General features: G+C 40.3%; 1 protein-coding gene across 1 annotated transcript in view; it reads right to left on the reverse strand.

Annotated features, from left to right (window-relative positions):
• Window positions 1-12,337: 12,337 nt before the first annotated feature.
• The window catches only part of LOC107043372, a 294,632-nt gene continuing 287,561 nt past the window's right edge, over window positions 12,338-19,408 (reverse strand). Inside the window, exon 3 of the mRNA XM_029126482.1 lies at window positions 12,338-12,471. Within this exon, the coding sequence (XP_028982315.1) occupies window positions 12,338-12,471 (134 nt within the window). The remainder of the gene's footprint in view (window positions 12,472-19,408) is intronic.

The raw sequence follows: 19,408 nt of genomic DNA on the forward strand, positions 1-19,408 counted from the left end.
ACAGTACCAGGCGAAAACTTCGTGGGTACCAGCCCTCCTCACACAGGCAGCATTATCCCTTTCGTCTGTTAGATAACCGCAGGATCGAACCACTCGAATTTTCCCGTACACTGGAATTTAGTCATGATGAATGATTTTTCGTATTTTTCAGTGGTTTCATTCGTTTATTTATTGTTTTGAAACTGGATTGGAAATGAAGAGGTTTACAGAAATTTATTAAAAGACCTTTCATTTATTTTCTGGAGAATTTTGAAAGCTACAGCAAAGATTTCTTCCATTTCGTGAAACCTCTTTATTTTCAAGTATTCTTCAGAATAATATGAACATGGTTTTTCACTCATTTTTTGTTATCACTTCATGACAGATATCGTTATGGATCCAATCTCTGTTACTGTAAGCGATTGAAATTCATATTAGACTAAATTAATGTTCTTCTTTGTTTTAAATTTGATATCTGCTGAGGGAAATATGTATATCAATTATTCGTCTATCTTCTGAATACTCTAGGTCCTCTGAGATATGCAAGAATTAGTTCACGTATACCAAAGGCGAGGTGGGTTCAGTTCTCGGACGTGTTTATCCATGCGCTTAACCTTAATCGCACGCATGAAGAAATTTGACAGAAAAACTTAGCACTTTCTCTGAGAAATTCTATTGCATTTCTAGTGGAATTCTATGAGAATTCTCTTGGAGTTCCATTAGAATTCTATTGGAAAATTCTATTCGTTTTTTGGAACATTTATATAGAATTTTATCTAATTTTACCGTTTCATTTGTCCAAGAGATATTCGGTTTGAAAAAAGCAAATAGATTTTGAGAGGTTTAATGAAATTCATAGGTGTAAATATTAAAAAAATTTTCTGCAAAATTTTTATTCGTTTTTGTTGCTAAAATAGCTGAAAAAAAAATCTCAGAGAAAACGCTAAATGTTTTCATTAAATTCATTCATACAGAGGCGTTCATCCCTGTCAGTGCTCTTATTCCCATGGAGACATTCTTCTCACGTTTTTGAAAAAAAATAATGATTCCCAAGAATAATAACAAAAAAAAATCATCTATTCTTCGACTCTGTCAGGCCTGCAACGCTTTCGCGACCTAGAAAATCAAAAGCACCAGAGTATACTCCTGAGCAGTTAGAAAGTACTCTGACGGCGATCAGAACAGATCAGAAGATCTTTGGGATCAGTCAGCAAAGAATATTGTGGCCAGGAAGAATATAATATCCCTAAGTCAACCTTATACGACAAGGCAAATGGCAAGACAAAAGCTGGGATCAACAGACCTGGCCCTGAGTATATTGTGGGAGAATTTTATGAGAAGAAACCGGTAGAATGGATTTGTTATATGGTTGATAGGGGGTTTGACGTCACTAAGGATCAATTGCAGAATTCCGTTCACAAACTGATGAAATCTCTTGGCTCAATTACTCTTAATTCATAATAATAATGGTTATTCATGGTTATCATTTAGTGTGTAATAAGTTTATGGCTGTTGGAATGACAATAGATCTGTCAAAAATATTTTATACAATTGATTTCCTATATTTTTCCTTCACCCAAACCCCTCTCATTCACTTCGTCCGAGAACTGAATTCACGTCGTCCGAGAACTGAAGTGGGTCAATTTTCGGCGTCCGAGAACTGAATCCGGGGAGCTGTGTTTTGTTTTAACAAATATTTATCGAATCCCGAAGTTTTTGAATAAAAATCAAACGTGTTCTTGTCCCAAAAACATTAAAAATGACTATGGAAACCGCAAACTTCATATTTGACGAAAAAAAAACGAAGAATCGGTTATTGATGGTCGAGTTACCCTTAACCGTTCGAGAACTGACGCCCTCACGGTAGATAGTTGGGATCGGATGCGTGGTGGGGGCTACTCTCTACTCTCTACTCGTCTAGAGAGTAGATAGTTGGCACTTGGTGGAGGCATTCAGACCCTTAGAATTTTAGGCCCTTATCGTTGCTTATGGGCCTTGAAACTTGAACCTCAATGGTGTTGACCCTTGAAAATGATAAAAGTTAAATTTTTGACCCTTAATATTTCTGATCCTTAGACTAGCCGTACTATCTACTATCTACTGTTGTAGAGAGTAGATGGTTGGGAGCGGATGCGTGGTGGGGGCTACTCTCTACTCTCTACGCGTCTAGAGAGTAGATAGTTGGCGGTAGGTGCGAGGTGGGGGCATTCAGACCCTTATTTTTTAGACCCTCAACTTTCCTCATGACCCTAAAAATTTGACCCTAAATGGTGCTGACCATTGAACATGTTTAGAGTGAAATTTTAGACTCTTAAAATTTCTGACCCTTAGACTAGTCGTACTATATACTCTCTACTGTTGTAGAGAGTAGATAGTTGGGATCGGATGCGTGGTGGGGGCTACTCTCTACTCTCTACTCGTCTAGAAAGTCGATAGTTGGCGGTAGGTGCTTGGTGGGGGCATTCAGATCCTTATAATTTTAGACCCTTATCGTTGCTTATGGGCCTTGAAATTTGAACCTCAATGGTGCTGACCCTTGAAAATGATAAAAGTTGAATTTTTGACCCTTAATATTTCTGACCCTTAGACTAGCCGTACTATCTACTATCTACTCTCTACAACAGTAGATAGTAGAAATATTAAGGGTTAAAAATTTAACTCTTATCATTTTCAAGGGTCAGCACTAGTGAGGGTCAAGTTTCATGGGTCATGAGGAACGATAAGGGTCTCAAAAATAAGGGTCTGAATGCCCCCACCTCGCATCTACCGCCAACTATCTACTCTCTAGACGCGTAGAGAGTAGAGAGTAGCCCCCACCACGCATCCGATCCCAACTATCTACTCTCTACTCTTGTAGAGTAGATAGTACGGCTAGTCTAAGGGTCAGAAATATTGACTGTCAAAAATTTGACTCTCATCATTTTCAAGGTTCAGCACTATTGAGGGTCATGTTTCAAGGGTCATGAGGAACGATAAGGGTCTAAAAAATAAAGGGTCTGAATGCCCCCACCTCGCACCTACCGCCAACTATCTACTCTGTAGACGAGTAGAGAGTGGAGAGTAGCCCCCACCACGCATCCGATCCCAACTATCTACTCTGTACAACAGTAGAGAGTAGATACTGTAGTTGTACTATCTACTCTCTACTGTTGTAGAGAGTAGATAGTACAACTAGTCTAAGGGTCAGAAATTTTAAGAGTAAAATTTCACTCTAAACATGTTTAAGGGTCAGCACCATTTAGGGTGAAATTTTTAGGGTCATGAGGAACGATAAGGGTCTAAAAAATGAGGGTCTGAATGCCCCCACCTCGCACCTCCCGCCAACTATCTACTCTCTAGACGCGTAGAGAATAGAGAATAGTCCCCACCACGCATCCGATCCCAACTATCTACTCTCTACAACAGTAGAGAGTAGATAGTTGGGATCGGATGCGTGGTGGGGACTATTCTCTATTCTCTACGCGTCTAGAGAGTAGATAGTTGGGATCGGATGCGTGGTGGGGACTATTCTCTATTCTCTACGCGTCTAGAGAGTAGATAGTTGGGATCGGATGCGTGGTGGGGACTATTCTCTATTCTCTACGCGTCTAGAGAGTAGATAGTTGGGATCGGATGCGTGGTGGGGACTATTCTCTATTCTCTACGCGTCTAGAGAGTAGATAGTTGGGATCGGATGCGTGGTGGGGACTATTCTCTATTCTCTACGCGTCTAGAGAGTAGATAGTACGGCTAGTCTAAGGGTCAGAAATATTGAGGGTCAAAAATTCAACTGTTATCATTTTCAAGGGTCAGCACTATTGAGGTTCAAGTTTCACGGGTCATGAGTAACGATGAGGGTCTCAAAAATAAGGGTCTGAACGCCCCCACCAAGCACCTACCGTCAACTATCTACTCTCTAGACGAGTAGAGAGTAGAGAGTAGCCCCCACCACGCATCCGATCCCAACTATCTACTCTCGACAACAGTAGAGAGTTGACAGTACGACTAGTCTAAGGGTTAGAAATTTTAAGAGTCTAAATTTTCACTCTATACATGGTCAAGGGTCAGCACCATTTAGGGTCAAATTTTTAGGGTCATGAGGAATGATGAGGGTGTAAAGAAAATAAGGGTATGAATGCCCCCACCTCGCACCTACCGCCAACTATCTACTCTCTAGACGCGTAGAGAGTAGAGAGTAGCCCCCACCACGCATCCGCTCCCAACTATCTTCTCTCTACAAGGGACTCTCTACTCTTGTAGAGAGTAGATAGTACGACTAGTCTAAGGGTCTGAAGGTTTAAGGGTCAAAAGTTGCACTTTTCAATATTTTCAAGGGTCAGAATTATTGAGAGTCCCAATTTAAGGGTCTGGAATATTAAGGGTTTGAAATTGTAAGGGTCACAAAGATCCAATTAAAAAATTTCAAATGAAATCAGTGTATTTGTGTGAATAAGAGCGCTCAAAACTAATGAGCAGAAAGACACTATGAAAGACCTAGAGACATTATAGTATTTTTCTTATGTATATCTTGCCACTACTGTTTACATCTTATTCATTCAAGTATAGTCAAAGTATGACGAACAGACGCCGCAGTTATCCTGTATAATATAAATCCGCATTTACTTTATATTCTGTGTCGTCTCACTCATTTCACATTAACAGTATTTTCAGCTGAAAACATTCCAGGGTCCAAAAGTTTGAGCTCCGGGAGTTCAAACAGGTCCCAAGTACAAGGGTCAGTCGGTTAGAGGGTCAAATTTCTCAAGGGCCATATTTAATAAGGGTCAGCATATCCCTCCTCTCAGCTATCTACTCTCTCAAAGCATTGGAGAGTAGACAATCTGCCCTGTCAGCCCAACTCTCTACCCATTCTCTACTTACTCTCTAATCGTGGAACAAATAGAGAGTTGGACTCTCCACTGGGTCCGCTAACGTAATAACACATAAAGTAACAATCACATGCACTCTGCCGGATAGGCTCGGCCCACTGCTTGTTTTTTTTTATTTCCGAGAATTGAGTGCCTAGAATATACAGAATAAGACGGGGTTTATTTTATTATATTTTATTTGTAATTAAATTTTCGACTTGGAATTATTTTATTAAATTTAACCTATTACTTCGCATTTCTGATTTCTCTTTGATAAATTGAAACCCAGTCATTTCAAAATAATTTTTCGGAGCAGCGTTTTGGGACCCAGCCGCTCCGCGGTTGGTATACTGAGCTGTCGGCAGCTGTTCCGTTGTGACGAAGTGGGTTCGTTGTGTCCTCGATTGGACATGTGGGGAAATGAAATAAGGTAATACTAATACGCTCGCATGTCCCGCTCTCGAGTAGTGAGGTTAGAATTAAGAAAATGGAAAAATGAGTGAAATGATGAATGCCAACGAGGAGTCCTGACTCACTAGGAACACCAGAAAGTTAGCAGTCACCGCAGAGGGCTACCTGTAGGGCTGTGGATCAAGGCACCATGTCCTGAAACCATGGAAAACAACAAACGAAAATCTCACACAGTCACGCCCTTCACACCCGTCATAACATTGTCCCGCGGGCTAATTCAGATCTCCTGCGGACCCAAAAGAATATCCCACGAGGGCGCAGCACGTTCCGGAGCTCATACAACCACATACATGCAAACCGTCTATAGTATGGGTAATCGCTGAGGCCCATCTACAAGGCAACCCCATACACCGGAAAGACGTCACAGATCACCTGACCACCGAGGATACGCACCTGAGAGAACAGACGGCACCACCGGACAGCACAGGGCCGGCGAAATATGCAAATGAGGCCGGGATTGGCTAATATTTAAGTTCAGGGCCAATGTCAAGGCCCGAGAGAAATGGAGTGTGACAGTAAGAGATTGAGAGGGCAATGACGATTTCCGCCTTCTTTCTCTTCACTCCCATCTCTACTGTCAATCGCTTTGCATCGCTTTAAGTTTCTCTAATTTTCGTATCTATTGTGTGGGTCAAATTAAGAAGCTTTTCGTGCAAACTTGACAATGGAGGTGGGCACAAGGTTCTTCGAACCTTATCCGGAGGTTTTTGAGGTGACTGAGGGCAATTTCGAGGCGAAATACAGGCGGCGAATATCCAGGCGAATATTCTATCCATCGGGCGAACACGTGGCGAGGGACAGAGTCGAGGCGTAATTTTGAGTCAGGACGAATGATTAGAGTGAGTGTGCACATATTAAATATTGTCATTGGTGGAAAGGGGTCATTAGTAAGTACGAGAGCATTTTGGGTTTCATTGAATGGACTATCGACTCCATCTTGATAAAACCGCGTGGCCGTCGAGTCGATGCTTGCCGGAGCAAAATACAATAATTTATTGTGAGCGTTATGAGCGTCTTAGCTACAGATAATATTGAGATATAATCGATTGGCATTAACTACGGTATATTCTGCAATATTATTAATTGGGTTTATTATTGTATTTTCGTTTCCTTTGTATCGTTGTTCTCAGGAGGCGCAACGGATAGAGAAGACATATCTCGGCTAGTATCGCAGATAAGAGGCCTTGTGGAAGCCCAGGCAGTGTCTACAGACCTGCTCACCGTACATTTTTTCTTGGGGAATTAACAAATGAATAGCTGAGCCTTTTCGGTGTTTCTCCAGATAGCAATTCAACAGATATCTTTGCCTCCTAATTCTTTTAAATTGTATCGAGTAGGGTGGACCGGAGTTTCCGGCATTTTGTATTATTATCATTATTACATTTTTGATTATTCTTCTTTCTTTGATTTTTCTTATTGAACGATAGCCTTATTTCATTTCTATTATTATTATTTTAGGTGACGACTCGCCTGTAGCAAAATCATTTGTTTTTCTGTTTATAAAATTAGTTAAGTTCCATTTTTTGGAACACAGACTGTTCAGTAACTCGATAATCTTTCTCTTTACTGCATAATATCCTGTTCCCCACAATACAGTAATTAAATTAGATCAAGCACGAGCACACCAGACAACAAATATAGGTGTCGTTTTTAGTATTGCTTGCGTGCACTAATAAATGGCAACACTTGTATTCGATAGTACTTTATGGCAGCTGTCAAACGCACTACATGACATTTGGTTGAAATGTAAGCAACAAGTGGTTTTACCTCCGGGACAATGTCGGTTTTCGTTCCAAGTAAACATCATTTGCGGGAATTGTTATTACACTATTATATTACAAAGAAAAGTGTAGCGGAAACTCATCGTTTGCTTGTAGGGACTTACGGTGAGCATGCTTCATCTAATACAACTTGCAAGGAATGGTTTCGACGATTTCAAAATAATGATTTTGGCACTGAGGACAGAGAACATGGAAAACCACCAAAAAAATTTGAAGATGCTGAATAGAGGCATTATTGGCAGAGGATTCTTGCCAAACTCAATCAGAATTGGCTGCAGCATTAAATATTGAACGATCAACTGTTGCAAAGCGTTTAAAGGCAATGGGAATGGTTCAAAAATTTGGTAACTGGGTTCCATATGAATTGAAAGAAAGAGACATGGAACGTCGAAAAACAATTTGTGAAATGCTACTTCAAAGACAGCAAAGAAAAGGATTTTTGCATCGAATAGTCACAGGAGATGAAAAATGGATATATTATGAGAATCCTAAATACCAAGAAGCTTATGTGAAGCCAGGTGCACCCGGCCCATCCCAGCCAGAAAGAAATATTCACAGTGCCAAGGTTATGCTCTGCCTTTGGTGGGATCAGGGAGGTGTTGTATATTATGAGTTGCTTGAACCTTCTCAAACTATTAATGGAGAAGTTGTAGCTGCAGATGGAGCATACTTTCAATAAACTTTTCTTTAATTTTCTAAACAAGAAATGTATTTTATTTGAACAAAAAAGGGCGGAGTCATATTCACACACCCAATAGGTAACGGTGTACATGGCACTGTGTGCTTCTGAAGGGTGAAGAGTTCTCAGGAAAGTATTGTTGACGAATTATTTCCCTTATTATTGAGAATCATCTCGAGTTTACTGCCATAACCGGAATAAATATATTTCGAATATTTATGAGATTAAAGAATTCACGTCGATTGTTACTTTTTGTCTCAACACGCACCTTTTCACATTGCCGGATATTTTAGAAATACCAGACCATGTCACACCGTCATTGGTTGATTCTGTGCAATTCGAATTTTAGTTTTTGTGCGTTTTGGGAGAAAACGTACTGGCGTCCAACTTTTTGGTTATAAGATTGGTCGCCGAGGGCTGCGTATTTTTGTCTCGTGTCCGCAGAGAGGCAAAATACGTCACAGTATGTAGGGGAGAATTATGTTATATGGGAATTTTTTACATTTTTTGAAATGTCAACAATTCATTGAATTGTTGAAGAAATGGGATGATTCTTTCTTTCCTTGTAAAGTACAATTTTTCGTTTTCCTGATGAGGCCGGACTGAGCTTAATTAATGAATGTATTTCGTAGCTACAAATTACAAAAAAAGTCAACAATGTATCCATTTTGCCTCAGCCTCCCTTATGTGGTTTTTTTCTTCGTTTTTTTTTTCGAAATTTTCGTATAAGAGATTAATTGAATTTCCCGGATATTTTCATAGATATAGACTCACCGGTGGCTCGGCGCAGTGGGTAAGTTCATTGCCTCACATGCGAAAGGTTCCGAGTTCAAATCCCGGCCGGGTAGAATCTAACCATTTTAAAGTCTTGATCATCATCGCAGTATGCCCTGACCGGGTCGAAGCGATGTAAAATAACGATAAAAAAATAGATATAGACTTTAATAAGCTCTATTCTTTGACACCAATTGAAATTTAATTTTTCACATAGATTCGAAAAAAATTCTATTTGTCCAAAAATAGATCTTTCAACAATCACTCAAATAATTGTCATCGAAATGGAATTAGTTATGGCTCCTAAAATTGATAAGAATACCCTCTTGATTCTATCAAAATATGATGGGGGTCTCACAATTTGTTGTTAAGTTACGTCTCATTGTTTATGCGATTTGAAAGAGAAAATCAGTTTTTTCGTGATTATTCGAAGAAAAGTGCATTTTAATGCCTTCTTAATCAAGTTGAAAAATGGTGAGACCAGAATTATTGCTTATCATGAGCTTTTTATATAAAAACCTCTGTCTCTTAGCCTGACAGTGGGCGCGCTATGAGCATTTCATGCACGCAACGCTAGTCAACCTACAGGACGTCTCTGCAGTGCGAGTGAGATCCTATCGTAAAAAGGAGAAAGGAAATCGATCTCGAAATATCTCAAAAATCTCGAATAAGCGTAAGCGTAAGACTAAAGCGAAGCGCCACTACGTGAGGAGATGGGAAGGCGCGTGCGTAACAGGCGCGGCCGATTTCGTACTAAAAAGAGCGCGACTATTGACGGGTTAACCCATCAAACAGCCTCACAGTACACCAATTACAGTTTACCATTTTGTGATAGTGTGCGTGCGCAGCCCGGCCTTTTTTGGGGGACACTAATACATTGAAAGGCTCCTTAGGCTTCTCACACCGATATGTTTCGAGACCTACGCTGTTCAACGGGTTAAAGTGTTTTGTTCGGTAAAGATAAATAATAACATTTATCTGGAATTCGTATAAGATGTTCAGAATCGCAATTGAATTATCTATAAATTATTCTAGATTTTTTTGAGATTTCCTTGTTAAGTTTGTGACATTGTCTGATATTTCTAAAATATCAGGCAATGTGAAAAGGTGCGTGTTGAGACAATAAGTGACAATCAACGTGAATTCTTTAATCTCTCGAATATTCAAAATATATTTATTCCGGTTATGGCAGTAAACTCGAGATGATTCTCAATAATAAGGGAAATAATTTGTAAACAATACTTTCCTGAGAACTCTTCACCCTTCAGAAGCACGCAGTGCCATGTACACCATTACCTATTTGTTGTCCTGTGTGCTCGTGCTTGATCTAATTTAATTACTGTATTGTGGGGAAGAGGATATTATTCAGTAAAGAGAAAGATTATCGAGTTACTGAACAGTCTGTATTCTAAAAAACGGAACTTAACTAACTTTATAAACAGGAAACAAATGATTTTGTTACAGGCGGGTCGTCACTCAAAATAATAATAATAGAAATGAAATAAGGCTATCGTTCAATAAGAAAAATAGAAGAAAGAAGAATAATCAAAAATTATAGTAATAATAATACAAAATGCCGGAAACTCCGGTTCACCCAACTCGATACAATCCAAAAGAATTATGAACCAAAGATATTTGTTGAATTGCTATCCGGAGAAACACTGAAGAGGCTCAGTTGTTCATTTATTAATTTCTCAATGGTAAATGTACGATGAGCAGGTCCGTAGACACCGCCTGGGCTTCTCAAATGCCTGTTATCCGCGATACTAGCCACGATATCTCTCTTTTTCACTCGAGCCTCTGGAGAACAATCAGACAAAATAAAAAGATGAAGAATACAATACTAAATCCGAATGATAAATAAGTAGAATAATCCCTATTCAAAGCCAATTAATTTGTCCCAATATTATCTGTAGCTTAGACGCTAGTAACGCCCACAATAAATTATTGTATTTCGCTCCGGTATGCACAGACTCGACGGCCACGCGGTTTTATCAAGATGGAGTCAATAGTCTCCGTTTGCAACGAGATTCCTCCTGCCAGAGAAGCTGACAGGAGCTTCAATGAGCCCCAAAATGCTCTCGTACTTACTAATGACCCCGTCGCACCAATGACAATATTTTATATATGCACACTCACTCTAATTACTCGTCCTGATCCAATATTACGCCTCGATTCCGTCCCTCGCCACGTGTTCGCCCGATGAATAGAATATTCGCCTGGATATTTGCCGCGTGTATTCCGCCTTGTAATTGCCCTCAGTCGCCTCAAAAACCTCCGGATAAGGTCCGGAGAACCTTGTTCCCACCTCCGTTGTCGAGTTTGCATGAAAAGCTTCTTAATTGGACCCACACAATAGATACGAAAATTAGAGAAACTTAAAGCGATGCAAAGCGATTGACAGAAGAGATGGAAGTGATGATGGAGAAGGCGGAAGTAATAATCGTCCTCTCCGTCTCAGGCTATCTCGCTCCATTTCTCTCGGGCCTTGACATCGGCCCGGATATGAATTATTGGCCATTCCTGGCCCCAATTACATAATATCGCCGGCCACGTGCTGTGCGGTGGTGCCTTCTATTTCTTCAGGTGTGGATCTCCGGTGTCAGGTGGTATTTGACGTCTTTCCGGTATTGCCAATTGTCTCGTGCATGAATCGATTGTGTTGTACGTGTCACTGTTTAGGTTGGGTGGGCCCGTAACGTGCTGCGCCCTGGTAGTGCATTTCAGGGCCCTCGCGAGATCCAAAATCCTCCGGTTGACACCGTGTTGACATGTGTCCGTATCCCGAGAGTAAATAGGGAAACCTCTGGTGTATTGGTGGTGAAATTTTTGGCTTCCAGACGGTGTTACTCGTTTACCAGGCCTGCTGATGATCCTCTCCGGTGATTAATGACCCCTCGATACTCAGAAAATGAGCCAGGACTTCTCGTTGACATTCTTAATCTCATTAACTCAATCCCAATCATTCATAACCTTCCACTCTAGTGACCGGATCGTGCGCGTATTATTTCTTTAATTATTTATTTTCCCTACACGTCCAATCGAGGACTGAAGCCCCTTCGTCACAAGTTATTCACAATTGAAGTCACTCCTCATTTTTCAGGATTTAGCTGACCTCAAGTCTTGAGAGGGTCTGAATGTTGAATTATTTGACCGAACGAAATAATACGCCAAATTTTTATGACCTTTCAATAGATCATAGTACTATGACATGTAATGATTTTTCTTTGGCTTCAATAAATACGCAATAAACCCTAACCCAAAAATTTTCGATTATCCAAACANAATCACCCACCTTGGGCCTTACTCCCTCCAGTCTCTCCTACCCCTACTATCTACCCTCTGAGGACTTTACCAAAATCCTCCGAACTCTAGTTTTAAGCAGAATAAATCGAACAGTCTAAGAGTAAACATCCATTCAGGAAGATATCCAAAGTACTTGTATTTAGTCTTAATAATAATAAAGATTTCGTGTTTAACTTGAAGTTAGTATTTTCTTCAATCCGGAATCCAACAACACGGCCAAATCATTACTTTCGTTCTCGTAATCCGACAAATCTGAAACGCCAAAAACCAAAACGATAAAACTGGACTCCGGGAATAGCAGCAGCTAGTTCAATCCTTGCTTCGAATATTTAAGGTGCCAGCCGATTTTTAGCGACGCGGAATCGACGAACCGCGAACGGAACCTTATTTACTTAAGGGGGTCTGCGCTTTTCCGGGCGGCGAAAATGGCAACTTTTCCACAATTTTTATTTCGTATGAAAAAAAAAGTTACAAATTTGATTTTTTTAAGATAATTTTTATTATCTTTCTACTAGTGAAATAACAAAACTTTTCATCCTCCCTGACAATCTGCAATTAGTTATTTGATGATGAAGTAGACGGGCCCCAACACTGATTAAATGATTGAAAATTAAGTTTCGAGATTCCAACACATCTGAAATAAGAAAATTGCATGTTTTAGTACTCAGCAAACATCTGGCTTCGTCCCCTAGCAGAATAAATGCAATAAATTGAAAAAACAAATAGGGGAGAGTGGGGCAAAACGGCCCCCCTTCAATTGTCAATAACTTGTGAATGACATTGTGAAAATCCCCAGTTTCAACTTCATTTTGAAGATAATTTTTCATTTTTCAAAACGAGCTCTAACTCATCCCAATCGAATTATTGAATCGGAAAATATTGACGATTGTAGCGGGGCCGTTTTGCCCCATCCTCCCCTAAAAATTCTGCTTTTCCGGATAAGGCCCAGTTTGCCCGGGAAAATTCGGGCCTACAATTTGTAATAAAACTGAAATTATTGAAGCTATTATTCTGAGCGTGGTAGGCGAGAAAGCTCTGTAGATGTCAAATAGGTGGTAAAAATTTGAAATCGATTGGTGATTAACTTTCTGAAATATTCTGTAAAAAAATTCATGAGAAATTTCCGGAATTTTAGTTCCGAGAAAATCGCCTTTGAACTTCCGGATAAGGTGCGCCAGGCACTCTCGTGCCGGGGAGGAAAAGGTGGTGAGCGCTTGGTACTCCATCAGTACACTCAATCAGCAATTCCGGCGCCATACAATGCCCCTTCTTCTTTTTCGAAAAAATCCTGTTCTGCACATTTTTCTGAATTTTTGGCAATTCGTGCACGATTGAGACCGTCTAAACCCACACTAAGAAGTCGAAACACAAAAATTATGCGACGGTTTATTTCATATTTTCTGTCTATCATTGGGCTAGAAGGTACGTCTTTTTTGCTACATTTACATTGCAGAACAATACGAAATCCCAAACCACGAATTGAACCTTTCGAAAAGTTTATGTCATCCTCACAATTTTTGCAAATCACTGCACTACTATTAGCNTCAATTGTCAATAACTTGTGAATGACATTGTGAAAATCCCCAGTTTCAACTTCATTTTGAAGATAATTTTTCATTTTTCAAAACGAGCTCTAACTCATCCCAATCGAATTATTGAATCGGAAAATATTGACGATTGTAGCGGGGCCGTTTTGCCCCATCCTCCCCTAAAAATTCTGCTTTTCCGGATAAGGCCCAGTTTGCCCGGGAAAATTCGGGCCTACAATTTGTAATAAAACTGAAATTATTGAAGCTATTATTCTGAGCGTGGTAGGCGAGAAAGCTCTGTAGATGTCAAATAGGTGGTAAAAATTTGAAATCGATTGGTGATTAACTTTCTGAAATATTCTGTAAAAAAATTCATGAGAAATTTCCGGAATTTTAGTTCCGAGAAAATCGCCTTTGAACTTCCGGATAAGGTGCGCCAGGCACTCTCGTGCCGGGGAGGAAAAGGTGGTGAGCGCTTGGTACTCCATCAGTACACTCAATCAGCAATTCCGGCGCCATACAATGCCCCTTCTTCTTTTTCGAAAAAATCCTGTTCTGCACATTTTTCTGAATTTTTGGCAATTCGTGCACGATTGAGACCGTCTAAACCCACACTAAGAAGTCGAAACACAAAAATTATGCGACGGTTTATTTCATATTTTCTGTCTATCATTGGGCTAGAAGGTACGTCTTTTTTGCTACATTTACATTGCAGAACAATACGAAATCCCAAACCACGAATTGAACCTTTCGAAAAGTTTATGTCATCCTCACAATTTTTGCAAATCACTGCACTACTATTAGCAAAAACTGTCATAAAGTTAATCAGACAATAATGACTATTGTCGGTGATATCGAATTTTTCAGCGGCTCTCTTCCTTAGTTTAACTGCTGATGCACTTACGAATGATGTATTACCTACTTTGGTATACTGATTGCCACGGAATTTACGTTTTTTCCCACGCGAAGGATTATTCGGATTTGCCCGGGATCCTTTTCTGTCCATTTCGTTCGCAACGAGATTCCTCCTGCCAGAGAAGCTGAGAGGAGCTTCAATGAGCCCCAAAATGCTCTCGTACTTACTAATGACCCTGTTGCACCAATGACAATATTTTATATGTGCACACTCACTCTAATTACTCGTCCTGATCCAATATTACGCCTCGATTCCGTCTCTCTGTCATAAAGTTAATCAGACAATAATTACTATTGTCGGTGATATCGAATTTTTCAGCGGCTCTCTTTCTTAGTTTAGCTGCGGATGCACGAATGATATATTACCTACTTTGGTATACTGATTGGCACGGAATTTACGTTTTTTCCCACGCGAAGGATTATTCGGATTTGCCCGGAATCCTTTTCTATCCATTTCTATTTCGAGAGTCGTGTTACAAAAATCAACTACTCCATTCGAGGGTGCGCAATGGACTGAAGTCTATTAGGAAAACTCATTGCAACCTAATTTTAAAGACACAGGTATGAACACTATCGAATGTCAACAGTTTTCCAAAGGAGCACCTCTCGCCTATAATCCAACCTCGCACGTCTCTAACAGCGCTGAAAGACTCTATTATTGCACTGCAACCATAGTGCACCTGCCTACTTGTACGCGCTCGGCGTTGGGGCCCTGTAGTTCCGTCAATATTTGGAATTTTTGAAAAATGTTTTCTCTACAATACTTTGAAATAGTGGTAGGATAATAAAATGTAAAAAAAAAATCAATTTTTCGACCCCGGAAAAAGCGAAGACCCCCTTAAACCTAAATACTGATTGCCCCCAAAAATCCAATAACTGTGGATTACGAGGGTACGGGATTTATTCGAATGAGGGGTGGATTCGTGGACGAGAAAATCAATAAATTAAAAAAACATTTATCGAAGGAGGAACCAAAACCAATATCTTAAACTCTATTCGGGAAAAGGTATAGCTTGATGTTCAAATTATAGAACTTAATTGTACTGACGTGTTCCGCTATTGCCAAATTATTACAAAATCTTAAATTCTCCAAAATACAAAATTTACCAAAAAGTGACGGGAAGGAATTTCAAATAAATATAAATTCTGGTTAATACCGCGAAAGGGCTCGACAAGCTATAATTATAAATTTAATTTGAAAAAAAATGATTACCAACCGAAAGTAACAGAGAGACATGGAAGTATCGTGTACGAATCTGAGAGAGCGAGGACGCATGAAGGTAGCGTAAAAGTGAGAGAAAACGAACTAGGAAGCTACGCGAAATCGAAAGAGAGCTAGAGAAAATATAGGCATTTTCTCATTTTCGGGCAATAATTATTCGAATTCTGGGTTTTAGATAACCTTTGTAGTAATTTCCCGATAATTCACCAATTGTGGTATATTAAAATCAGGGATATTATTCATCGAAAAGGGAGCTAGAGAGCTTGAATCAGCCACGTGGTTGTTTCACCGGAAGAGAGCATTTCATAACCGAAAATGGAGTTTTTCTCCACCGAAATAGGTAGCTTCTGGTATCAAATGATTCACGACTTAATAGGTAGTTGTGTAATTGACGCAAGAGAGCCTAAATGTTATTATTGTGGATTCCAACCATAAAAATCGAACGTAACAGAAAGATAGCGTTCCCAAGCCCAATGGGAATTCCATAAATCACAAGCGATAAAGGTAGCATAAAACCACGTAAAAGGTAGCAAAAAGGTATCTCAGGTAGCATAATTTTCCTCTCAAAACTCTTGTGAGTGGAAGAAAAATTGGAAAAATGGATAGCATAAGATACTTAAGCGTAGATAAGCAAGTAAAGAGAGCAAGCGAAAAGGCAACGATTGAAAATGTAGCGTATGTATGACATCAATCGCCGTAGCGAGACGCATACACCACGAATTTTCCCATAAATTACCATTCTATGTAGCATTATTAACATCGGGATTTATTCAGGTAGCTGTAAGGGAGCATTTGGGTTCGTTGTAGGGTTTTCTGTAGGGTTTTCATAAAAATATGACATATTTTGACAGATTCTGTCAAGCACAATATGTCATATTTTGTCATATTAAGACATTTTCTGACGAGCACCCGTATTGGGAATCTTCACAGAAAATGTCAGAATATGTCAAAATATGACATAATAAAACATTTTATGTCATATTGTCACAAATTTTGTCAGGGATGATTTAATGACATTGTGACGTATTGAGATCGATCAATACGTCGATTAGGATAATGTTAAGAGATCTTCGGTCGACATGGTGGATCGTGGGAAAGAGGAATATGATCTCTCTTTCCTGCGATCCAGACATGAGCTCAGCAGCCACACGGTGTCGTTTAGACATCGTGGTAAGCGGTTACACGGTGCCACCTGAGTCCAGGTTCCCTTTTGGAAGCTGTTTGACTGTTTAGGTCTGTGTCAATGATAACACATGACTGTGTTAGTCAGGGCGAATCGTGGGACTGCTTACCCTGCAGTTTTGAGTTTGGAGCGTCTCTCTGGACTCCTTAGAGACCAGAGTATGATCGGGAGCAAAACGGAGCGGATCTCCGAACCCGTCAGGCTAATATTCAATGTAGCCCGCGTATACCGGCCCGATTCAATAGATAGTGTACCGTGACAGCAATCCGTAGATAAAATATATGAGTAGCTTTTATCAGTGAATCGTATACCTTATTTACGGACAATACCCTCTTCCCAATAAGAACATCCCTCGGAGTGAGCGAACTCCCCGTGAGCTCATCACAGAAGTTAGCCGAGGTCGGAGTGACAATTACACATACAAAGGATTACAGTGCAAGATTAAAAATAGTGAAAAGGACTTTCATTACGTTTTACCTCCGCATAAAACGTACAAACGTCACATTGGCGCAGTATTAATAGTGTGTCCATACGGTGGGACACCGATTGCCAGGCTGACAGATTAGGCAGTGTGGGGATGGCCATAGAGGCTGATGAAGTGAATTACGGTTGGAGAAAAACCAAGCTTGGTCGTAAACCGTAGGTCAAGCAATGGATTCTTGGCCTGCGTGAGAGGGTATCAGGTCGACTAGTAGGGGGCAAGGTCCCTATCACACGGCAGAGACTAACTTGTCATGAAACATTACCCATCAAACATGAAAATGTCGGGGTCCCACAGAAAGAGCATGTGGGAATGGTCTCATCATGACTTTACCTCAGATCACGTCGCCACTTACGTTAAACCCCCACCACCCCTGGTGGATCAGTCCGAGACTAGGGACTCTCGGAATGGACACTCATTCGACTCGCGGATTTTCGGAGGTTAGGGCGCCAAACTCCAGTAAAGACTCTCGTCCGAAAGTGCATCCGAGAGTTGTTTATGCCTTCACAAATCAATTTGTTTATTAATTGAGGGTGCATTAGATAAGTTGAAAATCCTTTGTGGACCCAATGTAGGTAGAAAGGGTAATTGAGGGTCCCCTAAACATTGCTGAAAGCAGTCTCGGATCAAGTCTCGGACGAGAGTGGAGATACGAGAGTGGTTAAGTAATTGGCAAATTAATTATTTAATCATTTCCGATTAGTTAGAGGGGCTTTGAGTAGCAAGAAAAACATTTTTGGAGCGTCTATCGGTGGACGGGGTATGTGAAGGTCCCTTAAACATTGCTGAAAGCAGTCTCGGATGGAGTCTCGGACGAGAGTAGCGATACGAGAGTGGTTTAGTAATTAACAAATGAGTTTGTTAATTATTTTTGATTAATTGGAGGTTCTTTAGGTAGTAAGATAATGATTTTTCAATCGGCTCACGACAGAGGGAGGAATGGGGGGTCCCTTGAACATTGTGGAAACCAGTCTCGGATCGAGTCTCGGACGAGAGTAGCGATACGAGAGTGGTTTAGTAATTAACAAATGAGTTTGTTAATTATTTTTTATTAATTGGATGCACATTGAGTTTCAAGAGAATGATTTTTCAATCGGCTATCGATAGAGGGAGGAATGGGGGGTCCCTTGAACATTGTGGAAACCAGTCTCGGATCGAGTCTCGGACGAGAGTAGCGATACGAGAGTGGTTTAGTAATTAACAAATGAGTTTGTTAATTATTTTTTATTAATTGGAGGTTCTTTAGGTAGTAAGATAATGATTTTTCAATCGGCTCACGACAGAGGGAGGAATGGGGGGTCCCTTGAACATTGTGGAAACCAGTCTCGGATCGAGTCTCGGACGAGAGTAGCGATACGAGAGTGGTTTAGTAATTAACAAATGAGTTTGTTAATTATTTTTTATTAATTGGAGGTTCTTTAGGTAGTAAGATAATGATTTTTCAATCGGCTCACGACAGAGGGAGGAATGGGGGGTCCCTTGAACATTGTGGAAACCAGTCTCGCATTGAGTCTCGGACGAGAGTAGCGATCCGAGAGTGGTTTATTAATTGACTGATGAGTTTGTTGATTATTTTTTACTATTTGGATGCACTTTGAGTTGCAAGAGAATGATTTTTCAATCGGCTCACGACAGGGGGAGGAATGGGGGGTCCCTTGAACATTGTGGAAACCAGTCTCGGATTGAGTCTCGGACGAGAGTAGCGATCCGAGAGTGGTTTATTAATTGACTAATGAGTTTATTGATTATTTTTTATTAATTAGATGCACATTGAGTTGCAAGAGAATGATTTTTCAATCGGCTATCGATAGAGGGAGGAATGGGGGGTCCCTAGAACATTGTGGAAACCAGTCTCGGATTGAGTCTCGGACGAGAGTAGCGATCCGAGAGTGCTTTATTAATCGACTAATGAGTTTGTTGATTATTTTTTATTAATTAGATGCACATTGAGTTGCAAGAGAATGATTTTTCAATCGGCTCACGGCAGAAGGAGGAATGGGGGGTCCCTTGAACATTACGGAAACCAGTCTCGGATCGAGTCTCGGACGAGAGTAGCAATCCGAGAGTGGTTTATTAATTGACTAATGAGTTTATTGATTATTTTTTATTAATTAGATGCACATTGAGTTGCAAGAGAATGATTATTCAATCGGCTCACGGCAGAAGGAGGAATGGGGGGTCCCTTGAACATTGCGGGAAGCAGTCTCGGGTGGAGTCTCGGATGAGAGTAGCGATACGAGA

This window comes from Diachasma alloeum, unplaced genomic scaffold, assembly GCF_001412515.2.
Source record: "Diachasma alloeum isolate Michigan unplaced genomic scaffold, Dall2.0 Dall_scaffold_00560, whole genome shotgun sequence".
Taxonomy (NCBI): Eukaryota; Metazoa; Arthropoda; class Insecta; order Hymenoptera; family Braconidae; genus Diachasma; species Diachasma alloeum.